At 37.9% G+C, this 25,107-nt stretch overlaps 1 protein-coding gene across 4 annotated transcripts in view; it reads left to right on the top strand.

Annotated features, from left to right (window-relative positions):
* The window catches only part of CTNNA2 (catenin alpha 2), a 1,066,300-nt gene that overhangs the window by 830,204 nt on the left and 210,989 nt on the right, over window positions 1–25,107 (top strand). For all 4 annotated transcript variants that reach the window (XM_081068568.1, XM_081068571.1, XM_081068569.1 and 1 more), the window contains one exon: window positions 7,219–7,371. In XM_081068568.1, coding sequence (XP_080924694.1) covers window positions 7,219–7,371 — 153 coding nt within the window. The remainder of the gene's footprint in view (window positions 1–7,218; window positions 7,372–25,107) is intronic.

Below are 25,107 nucleotides of genomic sequence, written 5' to 3'. Positions count from 1 at the left end.
AGTGATAACCCCAATAAGTCTATTACCCATCTGACACTAAACAGAGTTATACAATATTATTGACTATATTCCCTACACTGTACTTTACATCCCTGTGACTGTTTTTTTTAAATTATAGTTGATAGTGAATATTATTTCATATTAGGTTTAGGTGTATAATTTATATAATTTATGAGTGACCCCCTGGTAAGTCTAGCACCCATCTGACCTATATATAGTTTTTTACAGTATTATTCACTATATTCCCTATGCTGCATTTTTACATCCCCATGACCATTCTGTAACTACCACTTTATACTTCTTAATCCCTTCACATTTTTCACCCTGCCCTGCAACATCCCTCCTATCTGGTAACCATAAGTTTGTTCTCTGTATCTATGAGCCTGTGTCTGTTTTCCTTTGTTCATTAATTTTGTTCTTTATATTTCACATACAATGGAGGTCATATGGTTTTTGTCTTTCTCAGTCTGACATATCTCACTTTGCGTAATACCCTTTAGGTCCATCAAATTTGTCACAAATGGCAAGATTTCATTCTTTTTTATGGCAGAGTAATATTCCATTGTATATATGTACCACATCTTTTTTATCCAAACGTCTGTTGATGGGCATTTAAGGTTGCTTTCATATCTTGGCTATTGTAAATAGCACTGCAGTGAACATAGAGGTGCATATATCTTTTCAAGTTAGTGTTTTGGACTTTTTAATATAAATACCCAGAAGTGGAGTTGCTGGGCCATAAGGTAGTTCTATTTTTAATTTTTTTGATGAATCTCTAAACTGTTTTCCATAGTGACTGCCCTAATTTGCAGTCCCACAAACAGTACATAACAGTTCCCCTTTCTCCACATCCTTGCCAGCACTTGTTTGTTGATTTATTGATGATAGTCATTCTGCCAGGTGTGAGGTGGTATCTCATTGTGGTTTTAATTTGCATTTCTCTGATGATTATTGATGTTGTCCATCTTCTCATATGTCTATTGGCCATCTGTATGTCCTCTTTGGAGAAATGACTATTCAGGTCCTTTGCCCATTTTTAAATTGGATTGTTTGGTTTTTTGGCATTGAGTTGTGTAAATTCTTTATAAATTTTGGATAATAGGCCCTTAGCAGATATATCATTTTCAGTAGGATATCTTTTCATCTTGTTGATAGTTTCCTTTGCTGTACAAAACTTTTTCAGTTTCATGTAGTCACATTTATTTATTTTTTTCTTTTGTTTCCCTTACCTGGGGAGATATATCAGAAAAAAATGTCAGAGAGTTCACTGCCTATGTTTTCTTCTAGGAGTTTTATGTTTTTGGATCTTACATTTAAATCTTTAATCCATTTTGAGTTTATTCTTGTGTATGGAGGAAGATTTCATTTTTTTGCATGTATCTGTCCAGTTTTCCAGCACCACTAATTAAATAGGTTGTCTTTACCCCATTGTATATTCTTATCTCCTTTGTCATAGATTAAATGATCACATAGGTGTGGATTTATTTCTGAGCTCTCCATTCTGTCCCATTGATCTATGTGTCTGTTTTTACACCAATACAATCTTATTTTTATTGGCATGGCCTTTTAGTATAATTTGATGCCAGGTAGCATGATACCTCCAACTTTGTTCTTCTTTGTCAAGATTGTTGTGGCTATTTGGGGTCTTTTATGGTTCTATATAAATTTTAGGATTATTTGTTCTAGTGCTGTAAAAAATGGCACTGGTATTTTGATAGGGATTGCATTGAATCTATAGATTGCTTTGGGTAATATGGGCTTATTAATTATATAAATTCTCCCTACCTATGAGCATGATATATGTTTCCATTTATTTGCAACTTCTTCAGTTTCTCTCTTCAATGTCTTATAATTTTCAAAGTACAGGTCTTTTACTTCCTCGGTTACATTTATTCCTAGGTGTTTTATTTTATTTTATTGATGAGATTATTTTCTTAATTTCTCTTTCTGATAGTTTGATATTGGTGCATAAAAATGCAATCGATTTTTGAATATTAATTTTGTATCCTGCTACATTACTGAATTTATCAGTTCTAATAGTTTTTTGTGGAGTATTTGGGTTTCTTATATATAGCATCTTGAAAATAATGACTGTTCTACTTCTTCCTTACCATTTTGGATGTCTTTTATTTCCTTTTCTTCTCTGATTGCTGTGGCTAGGACTTCCAATACTATGTTGAATAAAAGTAGTAAAAGTGGACATACTTGTCTCGTTTTTGATCTTATGGAATGCTTTTAACTTTTCCACACTGAATATGATGTTAACTGTGGGTTTCTTATGACCTTTATTATGCTGTGATATGTTCCCTCTATTCCCACTTTGCTGAGAGTTTTTGTCATTAATGAATGATGGCTTTTGTCAAATGCTTCTGCTGCATGTATTGATATGATTGTATGATTTTTATCTTTAATTTTGTTCACATGGTGTATCACATTGATTTGCAGATGTTGAACCAACCTTGCTTCTCAGGAATAAATCCCACTTGATCATGGAGTATGATCTATTTAATATATTGCTGCATTCAGCTAGCTAATATTTTGTTGAGATTTTTTTTTTGCATCTATGCTCATCAGAGATATCGGCCTATAGTTTTCTTGTTTGTCTGGTTTTGGAATCAGGGTAATAATCACCTCATAGAATAAGCTTGGGAGACTTCCCTCCTCTTGAATTTTTTTGGAATAGTGTGAAAAAAGGTGTTAATTCTTTTTTGAATGTTTGGTAAAATTCACCGGTGAAGCCATCTGGTCCAGGACTTGTGTTTGCTGGGAGTATTCTTATTACTGATTCCGTTTTATTAATAGTAATTTGTTGGTTCAGATTTTCTCTTTCTTCTCATTTCAGTCTTGGAAGATTGTATATTTCTAGCACTTTATCCATTTCTTCCAGATTGTCCAATGTGTTGGTGTATAATTGCTCATAGTATTTTCTTTTTTTTTTTTTTTTGTATTTCTGTGGTGTCCATTGTCACTTCTCTTTCATTTCTGATGTCATTTATTTGTGTCTTCCCTCTTTTTTCTCTTGATGAGTCTGGTTAAAGGTTTATCAGTTTGTTTTATCTTTTTAAAGAACAAGCTCTTGGTTTTATTGATCTTTTGTATTTTTTTAAGACTCTATTTCATTTATATCCACTCTGATGTTTATTATGTCCTTCCTTGTACTCACTTTGGGCTTTGTATGCTGTTCTTTTTCCAGTTTATTTAAGTGTAAAGTCAGATTGTTTACTTGAGATTTTTCTTGTTTATTGAGGTAAGCCTGTATTGCTTTCACTGTATCCTGTAAATTTGGGGTCACTGTGTTTTCATTTTTATTTCTCTAAAGGTATTTTTGCTTTTTTCCTTGATCTCATTGTTAACTTATTCATTGTTTAGTAGCATGTTATTTAGCCTCCATGTATTTGTATGTTTTTTGGGGTTTCTGTTTTTTTGTTTTTTGTAATTGACTTCTAGTATCATACGATTATGGTCAGAGATGACACTTGATATGATTTCAGCCTTATTGAATTTGTTGAAACTTATTTTGTGACTTAATATGTGGTCTATCTTGGGAAAGTTCCATGTGCACTTGAAAAGAATGTATATTCTGCATCTTTCGGGTGGAATGCTATTGAAATATCAATTTAATCATCTGGTCTAGTATGTCATTTAAGGCTACTGTTTCCTTGTTGATTTTCTGACTGGAAGATCTGTCCATTGGTGTAAATGGAGTGTTAAAGCTCGCTACTATCATAGTATTACTGTTGATCTCTCCCTTTATGTTGCTCAATATTTACTTTATATATTATTTTATATCCTATGTTGGATGCATCAATTTTTACTAAAGTAATATCCTCTTGTTGGATTGATCCTATTATCATTATGTAATGTCCTTCTCTGTCTCTTATTATAGTCGTATTTTACAGTCTATTTTGTCTGACATAGTATTGCTACCCCAGCTTTTTTTATTATTATTGTTTTCATTTGCATGAAATATATTTTTGTATCCTTTTACTTTTACTTTCTGTGTGTCTTCCTATCTGAAGTGAGTCTCTTGTAGATAGCATATTCAAGGATCTGTTTTCTTATCCATTCAGCTACCCTATATCTTTTGATCACAGCATTTAATCCATTTACATTTAAAGTGATTGTTGATAGGCATATAGTTATTACCATTGTATTATTGATATATATTTTTTAATCTTTTTAACCCCCTTTTTCTTCTTAAAGAAGTCCCTTTAACATTTCTTGTAATACTTTCTTGGTGGTAATACATTTCTTTAGCTTTTTCTTGTTTAGGAAGCTCTTTATCTCCCTCCAATTTTAAATGATAGTCTTGCTGGGTAAAATAGTCATGGTTGTGGGTCCTTTCTTTTCATCACTTTTAATATTTCATGCCACTCTCTTCTGGCATGCAAAGTGTCTGTTGAGAAATGAACTGATATGCGCTCCCATGTAAGTAATCGTCTTTCTCTTGCTGCTTTTAAGATTCTCTCTTTATCTTCAGAGTTTGCCATTTTAATTATGATGTGTCTTGGTGTTGGCCTCTTTGTGGTCTTCTCTTTGGGACTCTGCAACTCTTGGTCCTGTATGTCTATTTTCTTCTCAAGGCTACGGAAGTTTTCGGTCATTGTTTTCTCAAATAGGTTCTCAATCTTTTACTTCCTCTCTTCTCCTTTTGGTACCCCTATGATGCGAATGTTGTTACACTTGATGTTGTTCCAGAGGCCCTTTAAACTGTCCTCATTTCTTTTTTTTTTTTTTGATTCTTTTTTGTTGTTGTCTGATTAGAATTTTCTGCTGTCTTATCTTCTAAATTGCTGATTCAATCCTCTGTTTCATCTAATCTGCTGTTGAATACTTCTAGTATAGTCTTCATTTCAGTCATTTTATTCATTTGTGACATTTTATGGCTTTTATATCCTTTCTTATGTTTGCTATCTCTTTGTTGAAGTTCTCACTAAGTTCCTTAATCATTCTTCTAACCAGTGTTTTGAAATAAGTCTCCTGTTGGTTGTCTTCATTTCATTTAGTCCTTTTTCTGCAGTTCTGTTCTATTCTTTTATTTGGAACATGTTTCTTTGTTTCCTTATTTTGCCTGCCTCTCTGTGTTTGTTTCTATGTATTAGGTAGATCTCCTATGTCTTTCAGTCTTTGCCGGGTAGCCTTATGTAGTAGGTGTCCTGTGGGGCCCAGTGGCACACCTGTACTGCATGCTCCATGGGTGTTCCTTGTGTAGGTTGTGGGTACCCTCCTGTTGTAGTTGAGACTTGATTGCTTTTTGCATGTCAGTTGATGGGATAGACTCTCGGGCTGACTAGTTGTGAGGCTTGACTATGACCACAGTGTATGAGCTGTTGTCTGGGGACTGACCCCTCAAGGGGGTCACTCACCCCAGTCACTGTCATACCTATTGAGACCACCCTTTAGGTTAATTGGTTTGGGTCTGAAGCCGTCCTCAGGGTGTATTGTTTCTGGTGCCTTTTAGGAGGGTCTCCCTTGCAGTCCAAGTTCAGCTGTTGTTTGTTACCAGCCCAGGGTTACCTAGTAGGAGCTACAAAGCTATAATGCAGTTGGTTGCTGCCTACACTGGACCTGGCGGCGTGTGGGGGTGGCTTTGCTGTTAATCAAGGCCAGGTGCCACCAGTATCAGGCCTGGGGCAGCTTAGCAAAAGGCCCAGGGCCCCCCAGGCCTATTGCCACTTGCCAGTTGCCCTTAGGGCTCACACGCAGCAAAAGCCTTCTTAGATATGTGGGGCTGGACTGAATGTTCTGGTGCTGACAGTGTCCCCAACAATGCTACCTAAATTGGGTGGGACAGGTAGTGTTCACAAAGTTAATACAGATCCAGTTCTTGTGCCAGTGCCCAGTGTGTGGCCACTCCACAAAGTACCCAGAGTACATTGCAGCCAGTTGCCACTCACCTCAGGCCCCTAGGTACCCAAGAGCTGCCCCCAAAAGGCTGCATCATTAGCTGGGGCTGACCACCTGTGACTGAAAGTTTCCCAAGTGGCTGCACCAGCTGCTGTGGGCTGTCTGCAGATGGAAAAGCCTCCCACAGCATGCTGGGTGGGGCTGGCTGCCCAGCTGCTGAAAGTGCCCCTGGGTGATGCCATGTAAGCTGGGCAGGGCCATGTCCTAGGGAGTCACCAGGATCAATTAATTCTCAGATTTGGCCATGTGAGGGAGGGCTCAGCACAGGTAAGATGGTGTCTACTTGTAGTCTTCATGTGAGGTGGGATAATGGTGGTTATCCCTCTAGCCCTCACTCTGAAGCTGCACAACTCAGTCTTTCTCTGTATTTTTCTGACACCTCTTGAGTTGCCGCTGTTCCACTGGAGACCAGGGTGAGTGCCTTTAGCAAGTGAGTTCATGTGCAGGCCCTTTAAGAGGACATCTAGGTTTCTAACCACCTTCTGTCTCACAGGGTCAGGTGGAATCCTTGCTGATTTTCACAACCTGATGTTGTAGGGACTCCTTTTCTTGGCAGTGGACCATGGGCTTTTGAGCCTGGTGTGGATCTGAGACCCCTCACTCTTCAAGGGAGACCTCCACCACCAAGGTGTCCCTCCTGGTGTTCAACCACTATATGTTGGTTTGAGGTCAGACTGTTTCACATCTCTGCCTCTCCTACCAATCTCAATGTGTCCTCTTCTTTATATCCTTAGTTATAGGGACTCTGTTCAGATGGTTCTCAAGGTTGGTTTTTCTATAATTTAGTCGTAATTTTAATGTGATGGTGCGAGGTGGCAGGTACAGAATTTGCATATTCACCATATTTTCTCTTTCTCTATTTTGCTATGATGGGATTAGCACCAGGGAAATTTAAAAGGAGAGGGGTGGGAGATAGGAGAAAAAGGTGAAGGGGATTAATAAGTACAAACTGCCAGTTATAAAATTAGTCACAGGGATGTAAAGCACAGCATAGAGATTATAGTCAATAATATTGCAATAAATGTGATGTGTACTACACTTAACCATGGTGATCACTTCATAAGATATATAAATGTCTAATCAGTAAATTGTACACCTGTAACTAATATAATATTGTATGTCAACTATAATTAAATATATTTTTTAAAGGTACTTGAGCCATTATTTTAATGGAATGATAGCTGGGCATTGTTTAGCAAAACTCTTTATTCCTGGGCAGTAGTTTAAACCATATTGTCAAATGAGTAATAGACTCAAATTGACAATTATTCTATTCCTTAACTGTGTGTGTTTTTGTTTTTGTTTTTACAGCTTCGGAAAGCTGTGATGGATCACATATCCGATTCTTTCTTGGAAACCAATGTCCCTTTGCTAGTTCTTATTGAGGCTGCAAAGAGTGGGAATGAAAAAGAAGTGAAGGAATATGCCCAGGTTTTCCGTGAACATGCCAACAAGCTGGTGGAGGTAAGTCAGGGAGGCCTGAAGACTAGAATTTATTCACAGGTTTAATCTCTCCATATGGTTGTTGGAATTTCAATAGGTAGCCCTTCTATGGTTTTACCAGAGAAATAAAATCCTGCAACCTTGCCTTCCTTTATCTCCTGAGGACTCCATCACTTGCAAAGGAAACAGGTTATCAGGAATCTCTTCTATTCCACATGCCAAATGTGATCTAGAACACATCTGTTCATTTTTCTGAACAATAAGCAGAGCAAAGTTCTGAATTTAAGAGAGTAGAAACTGCCAAATGGAGGTTTAAACTGTTCCCTTTCTTCTTATCCGCATCTCCACTCCACCCATCTAACCTAGATTCGCTGTTCACATTATGAACTTGTGGGGAAAAAAATCACACTTCCACCAACACATATTTACACTCCTGCTGAAGGATCTTGGGGCACTAGTAGGCGTGTAAGTTCAGGGTCAGAAGTATATTTTGTGTGTTAGAGAAATCTGTGGGAGTTGTTTTATAAATGCAAAATTGTTCTGTGTAATATTGGAAGAAAATTTTTTTCAAGGGAAACAAAATAAAAGTAAAATGGTCACCCTGCTACCTAAATCTAGGAGCTGAAAAGCAACAGCTATACAAAGGTTGCATTTAGTGATGTGCAGCTAAATAGAAAATTAGAGATCTTAAACAGGAAATGTGTGTACTAGAGGAAAAATGCACAGGAGAATAAAGATCCTGGCAACTTTAGGAAATAGTTGTCAGAACCTGGTTAAAACTTTTGCAGGCTCTGAGCATTTAACAAAACAATCACCACCTACAACAAACTTCTGGTATATCCCCACTTTAATTCAAAATAAATTGAATTAATGAAATTACTTAAATTGACAGGCAACTTCAATGCAAGTTAAAAATTAGATTTTTTTCCCCCTTTAGAATGGCAAATTTGAGTTCTGAATAAGTTCATCAAATGTGAAATCCTCTCCATTTTTCTTCGAGTGAATAATAGGGTTGTGTTCCGATCTAATTGTGCCCTAAACATCTGTTTAGTTTCCTCTTCAATCACCCAAACACTGCAGTTGCCTCTGGGGCTGACAACATCCAGGCAGCAGCAAGTCCTGCCTCAGGCCCAGAGGGACCCTCAGGTCCTCTGCGACATAGGCAGAGCCATCACCCAGGGCAGCAGTCAGTTAGTTGAGTGTGTAAAAGCCTAGTTCAAAGTAACAGAACCTCTGAACTTCTAACCGTATGACTCCAGCCAAAAACTATCGTGTTTCCCTGAAAATAAGACCTAGCCGGACTATCAGCTCTAATGCGCCTAGTGGAGCAAAGATTAATTTCTCATAGTTCTGGAAGCTGGAAAGTCCAAGATCAAGGCTCCAGAATGTGTGTTCTCTGGTGAAGGCCCTCTTCCTGGTTCACAGCTGGCACCTTTGTTCCGTGTCCTCACATAGTAGAAGGGGTGAGGGATCTCTGTTGTGTTCCTTTTATAAAAACATTAATCCCATTCATAAGGGCTCCACTTTCATGACATCAGAACCTCCCATGGTCTCGCCTCCTAGAACTATCACATTAGGATTTCAACATATGAATTTTGGGGGAACACAACCATTCAGGTCATAGCAGTCTGGATAATGTTTTCTCCCTCCAGAGAGAATCCTGTCCTCTGAAGGACAGCAGTGAGTGAGACCATCTCAATCCATCAAGGATTGAAGTGACTTGATTCTGGTTTGTAGTCTTTCTAAGATATAGTCTGCCTTTCTTATACCCCACTTCTATGGAATAGTCTTCCAGGGGTGCCAACAGAGGAACGGATGTGTTATTTAGTATCCCACCTCATTTACAAAGCATTTACTCCAATTTTTGTTTGCTCAATATCGTGAGATGGCTGTAAACTTTGCTTTGCTTTTTTATGCTTTCAATTTACTTTTTTACTGTTGCTATATGTAACTTAATAGACAAGGATCTTGGGAGAACACTGGTGATTAAGTGCCACGCTTTGGGTCTAACTTTTCTATGGAAACTTAATTCCAAGTCTTTGCTTCCTTGGCTGTTCTGGACTCCGGTCTTTGTCTCCCCAGCCTTATGAGATTCCTGCAGATTCTAAAGAATTATATTCCATTCAGCAGCTATCTTGTATCTGGCATCTCAGTTTCCCTCTCAACACTAAGAATGGGCAAATCCCTGGGAGGAAAAGTGAAATGCGGAAAGTTAGACTCCCCACAATGAGCATCTCTTTGATCAAGTCTAAGTTTTAACTTCTTTGGCTGCTGACCAAAGGAAATTATTTTTATTTTTATTTTTATTTCTAGTTGTCCTCAGCAGGAAAGTGGGTTTTATTGGCTACTCCATGGCTGGAAGTGGAAATTCCTGAGAGAGCTGGTTTAGTAAGAAGTTTGTGGGGGTGTTTTTGATTGTTCTCAATATTTTCAGCCAGAGATTTCTTTATTCAGTTGAAATATTGAGCTTCCATGCCTCAAATAAATACGTGAATCAATGAAATGTGGTCTGAAATCATTGTCTTCATGGTTTGTCCACTTCCTGCAATTCCTTCATGGACAGCCTCCACTTCCCACCAAATAGAACCTCACAATCCACCAGGGCGCCTTTGATCCCTGTTTGAGAACCTCTGATGGATCTCTAAGTTTCCATTGATATAAGTCATAGAATGATATGTCAATTTTTTTTAAATGAAGAATGAGTGACTACATGAAATTATCCATCTATGAAGCAATGATGATAGTCTTAGTCCTTCAACATTTCTTGATTGTTGAGTTTTCCATCTATGTTTATGTTTTTGTCTTATATCTTTGTGCCATTTTGCCCCCTTTTGGTATTTGCTGTTCAGGGAGATTGATGGGATGAAGTGAATGGAGGGTGTTACAACGTATTTCACAACTTCGTGGTCCTTAGAAAGTCCTCAGCAAGGACAGATTTAGTGCAAATAAAATATTAGTAAAGTGTGAATAGGAGAAAATAATTGTCTTAACAAGTGAAATTTTGAGGGGTTTTTCTCCACTGTGTTGGTAACATTTAAAAAAGACTAGGTTAAGTTGCACTAGGGTTTGTTGATTAAGATAATTTAACAGGTCAGCTATGGTGCTTTGTGATCTATATTATTGGGCACTACAGAAAGTATCACCGTAGAACTAAATTTTTAAAAATTTAGTAAATTTTCCTCATCTCCCCAATCCAGCTAACTCATCTTTTCTGAGGGTCAGCTAAGGGCGCCAGGGCAGGGTCCACTAAGAGTGCGCTGAATCGGTCAGAGGATATCTGTTATACCTCATTCATTCCCAAGCCTTTTGGAGAAATGGAATGCAAATTATGGCAAATCAGTAGCAAAGTAATGTGCTGTGAGTGGGAAGAAGTGGGTGTAAATTGGGGGCAAAATATTCATTGAAGCAAAGAAAATAAAAGCTAATCTGGAAGACAAGATGCAGAGTCAATGTGGCTGTTTTCAGAGGCTCCAAATGTGGTTTATTCTTCCCATTGCGTTGGTACTCAGTCAGTCTGCCTGCTCTTCTTTCTTCTCACCTATCTCCACTAAAAACACCGTCGAGCAAGCTACATGCTCTTGTCTGGGAATCTGCAGTGTCCTCCCAACAGCCTTCTCATCTGCCCCATCCTCCTTCAGTTCCTTCTGCACAGAGCAGGCAGAGTGAACTTCTAAAAATGCAAACCAGATCATGCAATTTCCTTGACTGAGACCATTCCGATTATTCTCAGATTAAGGACCCACATTTTAAAGACACCTGTAAGGCTCACATGATCTGTCCCCCTCTTCAGTCTCTCGGCTCACCTACGTATCCTCTCCCACTTCCTACGAGGCATTGGCCACAGAAGCCATCTTTCATTTGCTGAACGTGCTATGTTTATGTTGCCCCTTTCCTGAAAGACTCCCCACTCTACCCCTTCCTGTCATCTCTAATCATTGTTCAGTTTACAGCTCGAAGTATACATTTTTATACTATATAAGTATACAATTTTATACTATATCATCTGTATATCACATTGTGTGCTCACCTCCCTGAGTCAGTTCTCTTTCCATCACCATATATTTTACTCCTTTTACTCTCTTCTACCACCCCCTCTGCCCTTACTCTCTGTTAACCACTAAACAGTTGTCTGTATCTATGAGTTTTTGTTTCTTTATTTGTTCATCTTGTTCCTTTGTTGCTTTCAATTTTATATCCCACATATGAGTGAAGTCATATGGTTGTCGACTTTTTCTGTCTGACATTTCACTTAGCATAGTAATCTCAAGATCCATCCACGTTGTTGCAAATGACACTGTTTTATCTTTCTTATGGCAGAGTAGTATTCCACTCTGTATATATACCACATCTTCTTTACCCAGCCATCTATTGAAGGGCACTTTGGTTGTTTCCATGTCTTGGTCACAGTAAATAAAGCTGCAGTGAACATTGGGGTACATATATCTTTACAGATAAACGTTTTCAGATTTTTTGGGTAGATACCCAGGAGAGGGATTGCTGTGTCATATGGTAATTCTATTCTTAATTTTTTGAGGAACCTCCACACTGGCTTCCATCACAGCTGCACCAGTCTGCATTCCCATCAAAAGTGTATGAGGGTTCCATTTTCTCCACAGCCTCTTCAACGCTTATTATTTGTCTTGTTGATGAAAGCCATTCTAACCGGGGTGAGACGATGTCTCATTGTGGTTTTGATATGTGTTTCCCTAATAGCTAGTGAAGTTGAGCATGTTTTCATATATCTGTAGATTGTTTGTATGTTTTGTTGGGAGAAGTTTCTGTTCATGTCCTCTGTCCATTTTTTAATTGGATTGTTTGTGTTTTTTATTGTTGAGTTTTATGAGTTCCTTATATATGTTGAATATTAGCTCCTTATCAGAGGCATTGTTTGAAAATATCTTCTCCCATTTGATTGGTTGTCACTCTGTTTTGTTGGTGGTTTCTTTTTCTGTGCAGAAGCTTTTTAGTTTGATATAATCCCATTCATTTATTTTAGCTTTTTCTTCCCTTGCCTTTGAGGTCAAATTTATAAACCCCTCTTTGAACCCAAGGTTCATAAATTTAGTACCCATGCTTTCTTCTATGCAATTTATTGTTTCAGGTCTTATGTTTAGGTCTTTATCCATTTTGAATTAATTTTATTACATGGTGACAGATAGCAGTCTAATTTCATTCTTTTACACGTGGCTTTCCAATTTTCCCAGGACCATTTATTGAAGAGACTTTCTTTTCTCCATTGTATGTTTTTGGCTCCTTTGTTGAAAATTATCTGTCCACATTTATGTGGGTTTATTTCTGGGTTTTCAACTTTATTCCATTGGTCTGTGTGTTTGTTTTTCTGCCAATGCCATGCTGTTTTGATTATTGTTGCCCTGTAGTACAAGCTAAAGTCAGGACACGTGATTCCTCCAGTATTGTTCTTTTTTCTTAGGATTGCTATTAGGAGTCTTTTATGTTTCCATAAAAATCTGATGTTTTTTTGTTCTATTTCTTTAAAAAATGCCATTGGGATTTTGATGGGGATTGCATTAAATCTGTATATTGCTTTGGGTAATATGGCCATTTAACTATATGTTGATTCTCATGATCCATGAGCACGGAATGTCTTTCCATTTCTTTGTGTCTTCTTCAATTTGTCTTAAAAATGCCTTCTAGTTTTCAGTATATAGGTTCTTCACATCCTTTGTTAAGTTTATTGCTAGGTATTTTATTCTTTTTATTGCAATTGCAAAAGGAATTTTTTTTTTCATTTCTTTTTCTTAAGTTTCATTGTTAGTATATAGGAATGCAATGGGTTTTTGTACATGGATTTTGTAGCCAGCAACTTTACTGTATTCGTTTTTTTTTTTCTAATAGCTTTTACTTTCAATTTGCACAAATCCAGGTCTATTACTGTATGCTATTTCTTCTGCTAGATTAGCAATTCCTTTAGCGAAGCGACCATGTCTAACTGATTGCTAACTATACCCCAACAAGTAGCCGAGATGAATAAAACAATAAATGCAGCCAGGGATGTTGCCAACTTTTTGACTTCTGAGGTAATATATTTTAATAACAAAGCTGCAGGACCCTCGACAGGTGCCCCCGGAATCAGTAAAGAGGCATCGTGCTTATTTAATTCCTTAATTTACTACCAAGGACGGATTTCTAACCTGTGAAGAACTGTTTGAACTTCCATGTCCACTGAGCAAAAAAGCCGTGCTGTGTACAGATTCCTGAGAAGCTGACCTGTCAGGATGCTCGTGAGACAATGCCCCTTACTCCTCTGACGTTTCTCCCCTGCCCTCTGCCTCACAAGAATGCAGCTGTCCTTCTCCTCATTTACAGAGGATCTGAGACAGCGTGTCTGACAAAGCAAAGGACAATGATGACTTAGACAATGGGTTCTCGATTCTCTGTTTCATCCTCTTGACTTAGTTACTCTTGATAGCAGCGCCCCATGCAGGGTAAGAAGCTGTATGCATCAGAAAATATAAGGCTCGAAAATAAGGGACAAACCCCAATATTCAAAATCAATAATGGGATCACCAGTAAAGCATAGACTGCCTTGGTTTCAGCCTTGAATAAATTGTTTTTCTCAATTAATTCTTCCACTTGCACAAAAGATTCATTCAGAAACAAATATTTACTGAGCGGCTACCATGTGCTGACAGTTGCTAGCAATCTAACCATGAAAATATCAGGAAAACTTCCTGCTCTCCTGAGGCACACATTCTGTTGGGGAATATTGAGAAAGAGTGAGATAAATGTGTAACATGTCAGGTAGAACTGTGTGTGCAGTGGCGGGGGATAGAGAAGGGTGTAGGAGCAGATGTGTGGTCAGAAAAGGCTTGTTTCCTAAGATGACTATTAAATAGGGACCTGAAGGAAGTGGAAGAATGTTCCATACTGTGGGAACAGAAAGGACAAAGACCCCCAAGGCAGCAGAGTATTTGGCATGTTTGATAAAGAACAAAGAGACCAGTGTGACTACAGCTGAGAGAGAGAGGAAAAATTTCAGAGCTGAGATTGAGGGCTGGGTGTAAAGATTTTATAGTTGACTCAGATATTTGAATCTATTGAAGGTTTTGAACAAAGGCATGGCATGACTAGACTTCCATTTTGAAAGAATCACTCTACTGCTATACAGAACATGTTCAGTAGAGTGACAAAAGTAGAAGGGAGATAGATAAAACGTCCCAATAGTCCAGCAAAGGATTAGTATACTATGACTAGAGTAGAGGAGGCGAGGTGGGAAGAAATGATTGGATTTTGGTTGTATTTTCAAAGTTGAGATGATATATTGGATGTTAGGATAAGAGACAGAGAGGAGTCTGGGATGACTAAGTCTTCACATGCTGCGGTATTGAAATCACTTGGAAATCTTTAAAAAACATAGCCTCCACTCTCAGACTGTTTCATGGTTGACTCTGGCTACAGCTATTTGATAAGTGTAATCCTTAAAATCCTACATGAATGTCATGGCTTTAAATTCATATAACAGAGCTGTGAAAACGCCAAGGTCTTTGTTCAAACCACAAACCAAAAAGAAAAATCAAGGAGAGCTGCATCAAAAACTACATTGATAGAACTAGATCTCCATGTGTTTTGTAAAGTACAAACTGAGCATTCCATTTTTTTCTCAATGCTGCCCTCCCTAATCCAGTTAATATATTTGAACTGGAACTGAATTAGTGAAATTCCTCAAATAATTGAACCATAACAAATCTGTAAATCATAATATTTTATGAACAGCTGTTTTGTTCCATCCCAAGCACATGACGAACTTACAGTAATTTTTTTCTGTCCTTTCAGGAAGGTATATACCAATACTACTCCGCCTCCCAAATTCCCTAATACTAAACTAAACTCTACCCTATTTTATAATTTTTCCTATACATACAATAAAGCATTACACAAAAGTTGAAGGGTTCACCTTAGGCTCTTAATAATTATTTAAATATAAGACTAGGGTTCCTTATAAGTTCTTTATTACCTTATTTCATGATTTTGGTAACCAAAGAAAGTAGCCACTATTTTACAGATGAGAAAACTGCGGTTTCAAGAAGTTTAATAGCTTGTCCAGTGTCACGCAGCTAGAGAGAGGCAGAATTCATGCACAAGCCAACTCTCTGACTCCAGAGACCATCCTGTTTACCACTATGCACACTGCCCCTGGGCTCTATTGCAAAGTGTACGTATAGACTAGCATCTGAGCCTTTGTATGTAAGTATTTATTAATAGTATAGTCCCAACCCCCCGCCCCCCCAGTAATTGCTTGAAGATTTTTTCTGTTGCTACTATTGACAGGTGTTAAGTTGCATACCTCTCAAATCACATTTCAGGGAAGAACCGTATGAGTACTTTAACACACACACGCTTGGGGGTATCACGCATTGCTGGAAAGGAATTCCTGTACACCCTAGCGGAGTAGATTGTCCAAGCTGCTTTTTGGTACTGGCATTGAGCATAAGCTAAGCTCACTGGGTAGCTTCATGAATCTTCATCGGCACAGCCTGAATTGTTCAGATCTGTTCCAATTACTAAATGCCATGAACTTTCAAGGTTGCTTGCCAATAGTGGATTCGAAGGATATTAAATATTTTCGTGTCAAAGGTCTACTGCAAGTGCTGACCTATGCACAAAATCTAAGTACTTCCAGGTTCCATTTCAATCTTTGAAACAGTCAAAGTGCAAAGTGCATGGCCATATTATGAAATCAATTAATTTTTAGATGTAAGAAGGATTGGCCATTAATTTCCATGGAAATGTGATTTTTTGTCATCTGGATAAAAACTTATCCCAAGAGTACCTATCCACCAAGTTCACCCAATAGGTGACTGAAGTACACTTACAAAGATATATTCAGAAAAAAGGACAATTAATTATGTTGCTCATCCCTAAGGAGAAGAGGAAAGATATCAACACTTAGCTCCTTTTCTGTGCTAGATATTGTAGTGATTTTCACATATCATCTCATTTATTCCTCTTAACAAGTAAGTGCCTTAATCATCACTATCACATAGTTTTTCAGATTAGGAAACTGAGGCCCAAGGAGACTAAAACCAGCCTGACCAAAGTCAGTAGCTGATGGGTGAAAGCCAGAATTTAGATGTCTTAGGGTCCGTGTTCTCTATACTGTCCCATATATGTTCCCTCCTTCCTCCCTTCCAATTCCTCTCTCTCTTCTCTTTCTGTGTGTGTGTGTGTGTGTGTGTGTGTATACACATAGATACGTTACATATATACAGTTTTATATATATCTTTCTTATCAGTTTACTCTCACCACAATAAAACCATAAGCTAGTAGTATATTAATCATTTTTAGTCTACTCTCTAAAGTTGAGAAAGAGTAGTGTTATGTATTAAAACGATTTCTAAGAAGTTGGGCTGGAGGCTGTAATTGTGGTGCTGCCAGATCAGACATTAGAGCATTGCATTCAGTGTTGCTGCTGCAGGCAGGTAGGAAACATTTGACCTTTTGTTGTCCAGTTGTCCCCCCTTATCCAGGGGCAGAATACGTTCCAAGACCCCCAGTGGATGCCTGAAACTGAGGATAGTACCAAACCTTATTTTTAACTTTTAAATTAGGAATAGTGAGAGATTAACAACAATAACTAATAATAAAATAGAACAGCTATAACAATATAGTGTAATACAAGTTATGTGAATGTAGTCTCTCTCTTTGTCTCTCTCTCCCTCTCTCTCAAAATATCTTATTATACTGTATTTACCTTCTTTTTGTGATGATGTGAGATGATACTATGCCTACGTGATGAGATACAGTGAGGTGAATGATGTAGGCCTTGTGACATAGGACGACTGGACAGCTGATGGTTTTCTTACTGAAACCTGTTGGAAGAACATTGGAATTGGAAGTTGTCGTCTCTTTCTTTTTAATACATCAAAGTGTTGCTGTAGACGGTGTAACCCTTCAGTGATCATAGGGGTGACTTTGATGCTGCATTTCATCTGAGGACTGTATTCCATAATTTTTATAAAATAAGGGTGACTTGAACACGAGGTCTGAGATACCGCAACAGTCTATCTGATGACCGAGAAGGCTACTCCATGACTACCAGGCTAGGAGTATCTCCAGTGTGGAAGAGGCTGGGCAAAGCAATGATTATATGGGGTGGGAGGGGGTTGTGTGTGCAAGATTTCATCATGATACTCAGAATGGTGCGTAATTTAAGATTTATGAAATGTGTATTTCTGGAACTTTCTATTTAATATTCTGGACCAGTTGACCATGGGTAACTGAAACCCTGGACAGTGAAACTGCGAATAAATAGGGACTACGGCACTAAATGTTAGTTTTACTGTTTCATCACCTATGTGGGGAGTGGCTGGTCTCTTTACGTATGAGTCTGTTTTGTCCAGTAGTTTGTGTTTTCTGCAACTGTCAAAAGGTATGTATATTTTATTCCAGTTAGCTTAGAAACTTTGCTGTGTAGTATCATCTTACATTATTAAGGTCAGACCCTTTCAATGCAAAAATGAAAAATTAAGTCCCATTAAAAATGATGGGTTTGTTTAAGAGCAAGAAGTTTTTATTTGCCCAGGAAAACACTCTTCCATGCTCATGTGTTCAATCTTTGTTACCTGTGAAGGCTTTGTATATCACAAAGCCCCCTAGTCAGCCTAGTGCCATAATTTGAAAGGGATGGTATGTTGGGATATTGCTCTTTTGAAATAAAAACAACTTTTCAGTTTACCTTGCCTCCATTAGCTTTAGAAGGAGGTGGAGTTCACCTTCACAGAGCCCCGTGGATAGCCTGAGGTTCAGTGAATGTGTATGTGCTTTCAACGCTTACCTTACAAAACAGCATTGGGTCCATTGGACATGATGACTGGGATTTTTTTGACAGTGTAGTCATGTACCCCTACAGCTCTGGAAATGAACAAATCGCTTTAGTCCTCTGACCCTCAGATTTGCTATCTGGCACATCATCATTTAGGTCCTGTCTATCTCCAACTTCCTATATGCTAAGGACCTTTCCTGAATCCAGATTCTATGAAAAGGGAAGGCCCAAATGATTATCTTGTTCTAGAATGCATTTGTGATTGAAAATGGAATTTTGAGGAGTAGAAGAAAAACATCACTACAAGAGTTTTCTGGCGCCCTCATGTCCCCAGTGAACAATGAACTGAAGCTTGGGGTACAGTTGGTGGCTAAGCTGTTCCAGACCATAAAGTGACCGAAACATGCATTCCATCGCTATGTATTTTACTTCTGTGGATTTTGCCTGTGACTGCCCCAGTGGCTCAAAAATAGGTTTGAATGGCTCTTAATCACTGGTGATGATATATGTAGGAGCCAAAGAGAGAATAGAGGACCACAGCTGCCATAGATAAAAATCTATATATTAGCTAAATTATCAATTGAGATTGTTTATATGACTTAAGAGCTTCTTTTTTCTCTTTTTTTTCTTTCTTTTTCTGTAGGCTTATTAGTGCTTGCTGGTTAAAGCCAATAGTTGTGAATGGCTGCAGTGCGAAGGGCTGCTGGGTGGTGTGGCATTCTTTAACGTACCCTGCTCCAATCTCCAAAAAGCATTTTCTGCTTCTCAAAATCCCTCTATTATGTGTGAGTGTGTGGATGTGTATTAGGTTGGTGCAAAAGTAATTGCAGTTTTTGCAATTATTTTTAACTTTTAAACCCCAATTACTTTTGCGCCAACCGAATATACCAGACATGACTTTCATCTAAAGAACAGATATTTTCTCAATAATTTGTAAAATACAATATGAGTACCTTTAGAAAAATAAAACTCATGTCTTAACTGACCTTTAATATAAAATCTAAGTGAAAACCCTTTGTAATACAAATGTACCTTTCAGAAATTCCCGCCACCACTTCCAACCAGATTGCTGCCCTCAGCTGCTCCTGTTTAGACATTCTGGAGTTGCCACAGAGTGTGAATTTCACACATCCAAGGTGCCTGGGAATTGAGTCAATATTTTCACATAATGCCAGTTGCCACCAAAATATAGTTACTTACTTAGACTGACAAGTTTTATTTTTTTATGCACAAATAATAGGAGCCCCTGATTTATCTTTCCTACATGTTTTCTTGGAAGATTGAAACAAAACACATTTTTGCAAATCTCTAAAATTTCCTGAGTGAATGATTCCTTTACCAAGTGTATGTGGAAGAGTCCAAGACCTCAGACCCTCCATCTCCCCTCACCTACATAGTTAAAAAAAAAAACAACACAACACTTTTTTTTTATTTAAAATTTTTAAAAGCTTAATTTATGACTGAACTTTAAAACACAAGATGCTTTGGTGGTGAAATATGTAATGTATAGGCAAAAATGCCTTTCAGACTGCCTGAATGAGGAATGGCTGCAGATTTTCTGCAAAATGTCATGGCAGTTTCTACACGGAGACTGAAGACATGGAGGTTGTTAATGGCAGTGGGGTGTCAGAGTCTCCTATGGATCAATAGTTTTGCAAACTAAAAATAGGCGGAGATTTGACCTATCCCAGTGCAACACTCAGCTAAAGAGGCTGTTTTGATCCCCATAATCAAGTATTTCAAAAAGTCAAGTCTTTTCAAGTACATGCCTTCAAGTATCTCTGTTACATAGAGCTTTTAAAAAAAATAATTTGCAATTTACATTCAAATAGGTACACTTTTCATGTGCCCGTTGTGTAATCATGATACCAAGCTGGTGTTTGTTCTAATCAGAGAACTCTAACATCTTAGCCTCACACCCATCTGGAGATGAGGCTCAGATGGGCACCGGAGGTGAGTGAATCCTTTCATTCTGGTAAAGTCCCGAATTGAAAAAGCCAAAGCCAAACTCTCATTTAATGCTGCAGTCTGGGATTAAGGACAGGCCACATTCTTGCAGAGGAAACTGGAAATACAGTTGGGAACAGTACCGGGGCTGTGATTCAGGCCACCATGACAAGATCAGAATGTTTGGAAAACAGGAACAGGGAGACTGGGGAGTATATGTTGATGGAAAGTGGGAAAAGGAAGGTCTGATTTAGCAGGGAAGATAGGGAGTCCGGTTACCTCTGCTAACTGGTCTACCTGATGCAGCTCTGATTCATAAGTTAGACTCATGCTGTTTTTCTGCCCTTGAATTTTGCCTTAAGGACCATTTTCCCTTCTCATTGACATCATAGACTCTGACTGACCTCTGTTATTTCTCCCCATGGTCTGCCTATTACCAGAAACCTTTCAAATGGGCATATTTGTAGGTTTCAGTGCCAGTATTTCTGCAAATAATGGTTATATTATTGGCCCCATTTTTCCTCTAATTGGTTTTTTGAGGAAAAAATTCGAATATCCAATGAATTCTCTTTGTTTGATTTTTGCCTGGAATTTTGAGGGTAACAATTGCTTTTCTCAAAATGAAAACAATTCAACCTTTGTCCCAGTAGCTTAACCAGAATTTTGGAGGAAGAGCTTTTACTCAAATACCATCAATAAATGGCTGCCTTGGAATTCTGAATATTTTCTCACGGTCTAAAAGCACTAATGACATTTGTACAAGTGGTTTTCTTGCTCTGAAAAGTCCAACTATAAATCCACAAGGAGAGCATTGAAGCTAATATATTTTTTATCCTATCTTAGAGAATTTCAGTGTGCCATGACTATTTCCATTACAAGTTCTCCTAGAAGGAGGAAGGAAGTTAAGTGAGGTTTTCATTTTCACATCGTTGCTTGTCATTTTCTAGCCATGATCACTTAAGTTATTAAGATAACAGTAACTTGTCTTCCACAATAGCTTTCAAAGGAGTGAACTCTGTTTTGTTCAAAGAAAGTTACAATTTTGCAGAAACTTAATGCAGTAGTAGCTGTTGTGTGGTGTATTTAAGTTGTATTTGTGATTACTTACCATTCTGGAGCACCATGGTGGGTGATCATGATTCAAAAGAGCTGATCTTCTTTACTTTGAATAACATTTTGGATGTGGGTAGAGATTATGAAGATCAAAGTATTTAACAAGGAAAATGTAGTTAATTTACAAGGGTTTCTCAACCTCCTCACTATTGACATTTTAGGTTCATAACTTTCTTTTGTAGGGCTGTCCTGTGCATTGTAGGATGTCAGCATAGCTGGACTCTGTCAACCTGATGTCAGTAGCGACCTTTCCTCTAGTTGTGACAACCAAAAATGGTATAGAAACTGCCAAAGATCCTCTGGGGGACAAAATCATCCTAATTTGAGACTAGTTCTCCACAATCTTTTTATACAATAAATATTTACATCATGAAACTTAAATTATGTACACTCAGTGCCCCATACCTCCATTGGTTAATTTGTAACACATTATTTGATCTGAATAAAGTGACCAGATACATCCAATGGATGGTGGCAAATTTTGTTTTTCAATTACAGTTGACATTCAGTATCACTTGGTATTAGTTTCAGAGAAGTGATAATTAAAATTATCTCTAAAATTGCTGTTACTGAGAACTATCACCAGTTTCTCTCCCCATAAGTATTTTGGTAAAAAAGTTCTTGTCTCAAAATGATTTCCTTATCATCTTTAATGTTTCCTAAAATCTCACTATTAAAGTATATCTTAGTGTTCTGAAACTACCAGGAAGGGACCTTAACTGTTGTTCAAATAGTGACATCTAATTAGGATTCTCTCATTGATTTTATTACTAATTAAGGCAGCTGGCTGAAACTGAGACTCTGGTAAAAGAGGACAGGGATGGGTATTAGACGAGAAGGTGGGTAGATAATATGCTGGAAAAGATGTGAACAAAATGAGAATGGATGATGGCAAAGTCATCACCAATAAGGTTCAGGACCAGTTATGAAATGAAACTACAGGGCACACATCGTACATAGATGCTCATTAGTTGAAAGTTAAATTGGGGTTGGAATTCCCTGGATTGGCCTGGTCTCAATCTATCTTTGTAGTCTAACTTCCTATTAATTTCTTAAAAAGAAGAAGAAGGAAAAAAAACAACTTTCATGCAGTTAACAGCTTTCCGTAGTGTCGTAGCAAATATCTCAAATTTGCTATTTCTGAGCCTTAACTCCTGCAATTTGCTCAGCCAGAAATAATAATAATAATGATAATAATAATAATAATTATTATTATTATTATTATTATTATTACTATTATTGTTTCTCTGCCTAGTGATCTCTTGCTTTATTTTTTAATGAAAAGACAGAAAGAATGTAAGATAGCTTTCAAGCAGTGAAGGGGAAATACATGCTATGGGTCTAGTTCGTGAGGACAGTACCCAAAGGCAGGAAGAATGCCAACATCCCTAGATCATGGTCATTGGCCTTGGACAGAGTCTACCCTCTCTTCCCCCACAAGGCATGTGGATACTGATTACAGAAAGCTGCTCCAAGTGTGGACGCTGGACCAGCAACATCGGTCTTACCTGGGATCTTATTGGAAACACAGAATCTCATGCCCCACGCCAACCCTACTCGGCATTTTAACAACTTCCCCAAGTGAATCCTATAACCTTTATCTTTGTGTAGCACTAGCATAAGAGACATCGTTTTTCAGAGTGTATCTTCATGAAATGATCTAGGGGGAAAAGGGATCAAATACATATGTGGAAATCTCCTCATACTATAGCCACTTTTTAGAGATCCTCAATGCTCAGGGACACTGACAAAGATACTTTGGAAAACCCCAAATGATAACATCAGGCCTTGAATTCCTGACATATTATAATTAAGATTTGGTTATAGAAAACAACTAAAGGGGCTGGCATGATGACAGCTATGTTTTGGGTGACTACTTTGAATCAAAATTATTTTTTAATGCTAAAATATGGGTAAACTTTCAAATGTCATGGCAGTCAACTTGCTAAACACCAATATCCCCCGAACTGCCCTGTCCAAGGCAGTCCAGAAATGTGTAATTACTAGTATTAAGTCAGTGCTTATTTGCCAAATCAAATTATTTATTTAGTTGGCAATTTTTTTTTCTGGAATTTGTTTCAAATCTATTTGATAAACCATGGACAGTTCTACTGTATTCATTTGCTAAGGCTGCCATAACAAAATACCACCAACTTGGGTAGCTTAAACAACAGAAATGTATCTTATCACAATTCTGCAGGACAGGAGTCCAAGACCAAGGTGTCATCAGGTTTGGTTTTTCCTGAGGCCTTTCTCCTTAGGCTTGCATTTGGCCACTTTCTCTCTGTCTCCTCACATGGTCTTTCCTCTGTGTGCACAAATTCCTGGTATTTCCTTGTGTGTTCAAATTTTGTCTTCTTATAAAAATACCAATCAGATTAGATTAGGGCCAGCCCTACGGGTCTCATTTAACTTAATCATCACTTTAAAGACCCTATTTCTAAATACAGTCACACTCTGAGGTACTGGGGATTAGGGCCTCAGCATATGAATTTGGGGAACACACGATCCAGTTTATGAAAGATACCAAATTGGCTTTTTTTATGAGAGAAAGAAGGCAGAATATTTACTTTTATATGTCTATTTTGAAGGGTTTACATTTTCATTTTCAACCATTGCTTAAGCCAATGATGGCATTCCTCAGAAATAATTTTCTAGTGACTGGCCTAAGTCATGACTAATTCTTTCTTCTCTGACAGAAATTTTTGCACCTTAAAAAATATCCTCAACCTTTCCAAGCGTGTTACATAGAGAACACTTTACTTTTTTTTTCTTTTTAATTTTATTTTTTCAATTACAGTTGACATTCAGTATCACTTTGTATTAGTTTCAGAGAAAGCCTTACTTCATGAGGAAGTTCCTCAAACTCTTAAGCCTGGTTCAGGCTGATGTAGTCATGATCCTGCTCATAGTTGTCTTCATTCTGTGCAACCATCATGTACCAGGAGCAGACTGTGTGCAGTTTTCACTTTTCTGTAATTTATTCACCCATGCTTATAAACTTGCCTTCTAGTATTTACCACTAACTCCTGGCCCAGGGAGCCACTGTGGGTTTTTATTTTCCTAGCACACATTTCTTATTCATCCAGGTCAAGGTACTCTACTTGGAATCTGAAAGACCTCTCGTAAGTGCTCTGAACAGCTGAAAAACTGCACAGGACCCTGTTTGCTGCAAGGGCTCTCAGAGAGGGTAAAGGATGGGTATTGTGCTGACCACTGCTTCCTTCGCTCCACCGGGGAATATCATTTCCTCATCTGAGCAACCGCCATTCTCTGCTTCAGCCTGTTGCCACTGCTGCTTGAGGAATATGCATACTCTTCTCTTTTTGATAATAAAGTATTCACTGAAAATGATATGAGTAAATACAGTAGGGGTGGGAAGTGAGAACAGAAATGATATTGAATATATTATGAAATTGTGAGCTAGACCTCCCCAAGTCTAAGTAATTCCTTGACTACTTTAGAGCCCTTTCCAGCTGCACCAGGTGCAGCCAGGGTATCTGATTACATCTAGAGATTTACCAAAGACAGTCAGGAAAAATCCATCATCAATTTATTTTTCATGTCTACCGATGCATTTTAATGTTAAGATATTTACAAAAAAATAGTGGAAGTTGTATGAATAAATGAAGCGTTGTACTTGACCATAGCATTGTGTGTGTATGTAATTTTAATATTTTTATATTGTATATACTTATATATATATTTTTTTTTCCAAAAACACTTTCATTATCATGCATTTGATTCTTAGAACAGCCCACTGAGGAAGATCAGGCAAATTGCTTTCCCAAGAAATACCACGCTGCCAGTTGGTAACAGACATGATTCTAGAGTCCAAATTTCCACCCTCCGAATTTCAGTTCTATTGAGCCAATATTAATTAAACAACTACTACGTGTCAGACACTGTTCTG

The sequence above is a fragment of the Rhinolophus hipposideros genome, assembly GCF_964194185.1.
Source record: "Rhinolophus hipposideros genome assembly, chromosome: 12".
NCBI classification, from domain to species: domain Eukaryota; kingdom Metazoa; phylum Chordata; class Mammalia; order Chiroptera; family Rhinolophidae; genus Rhinolophus; species Rhinolophus hipposideros.
This window is presented reverse-complemented; position numbering and strand designations above follow the sequence as displayed.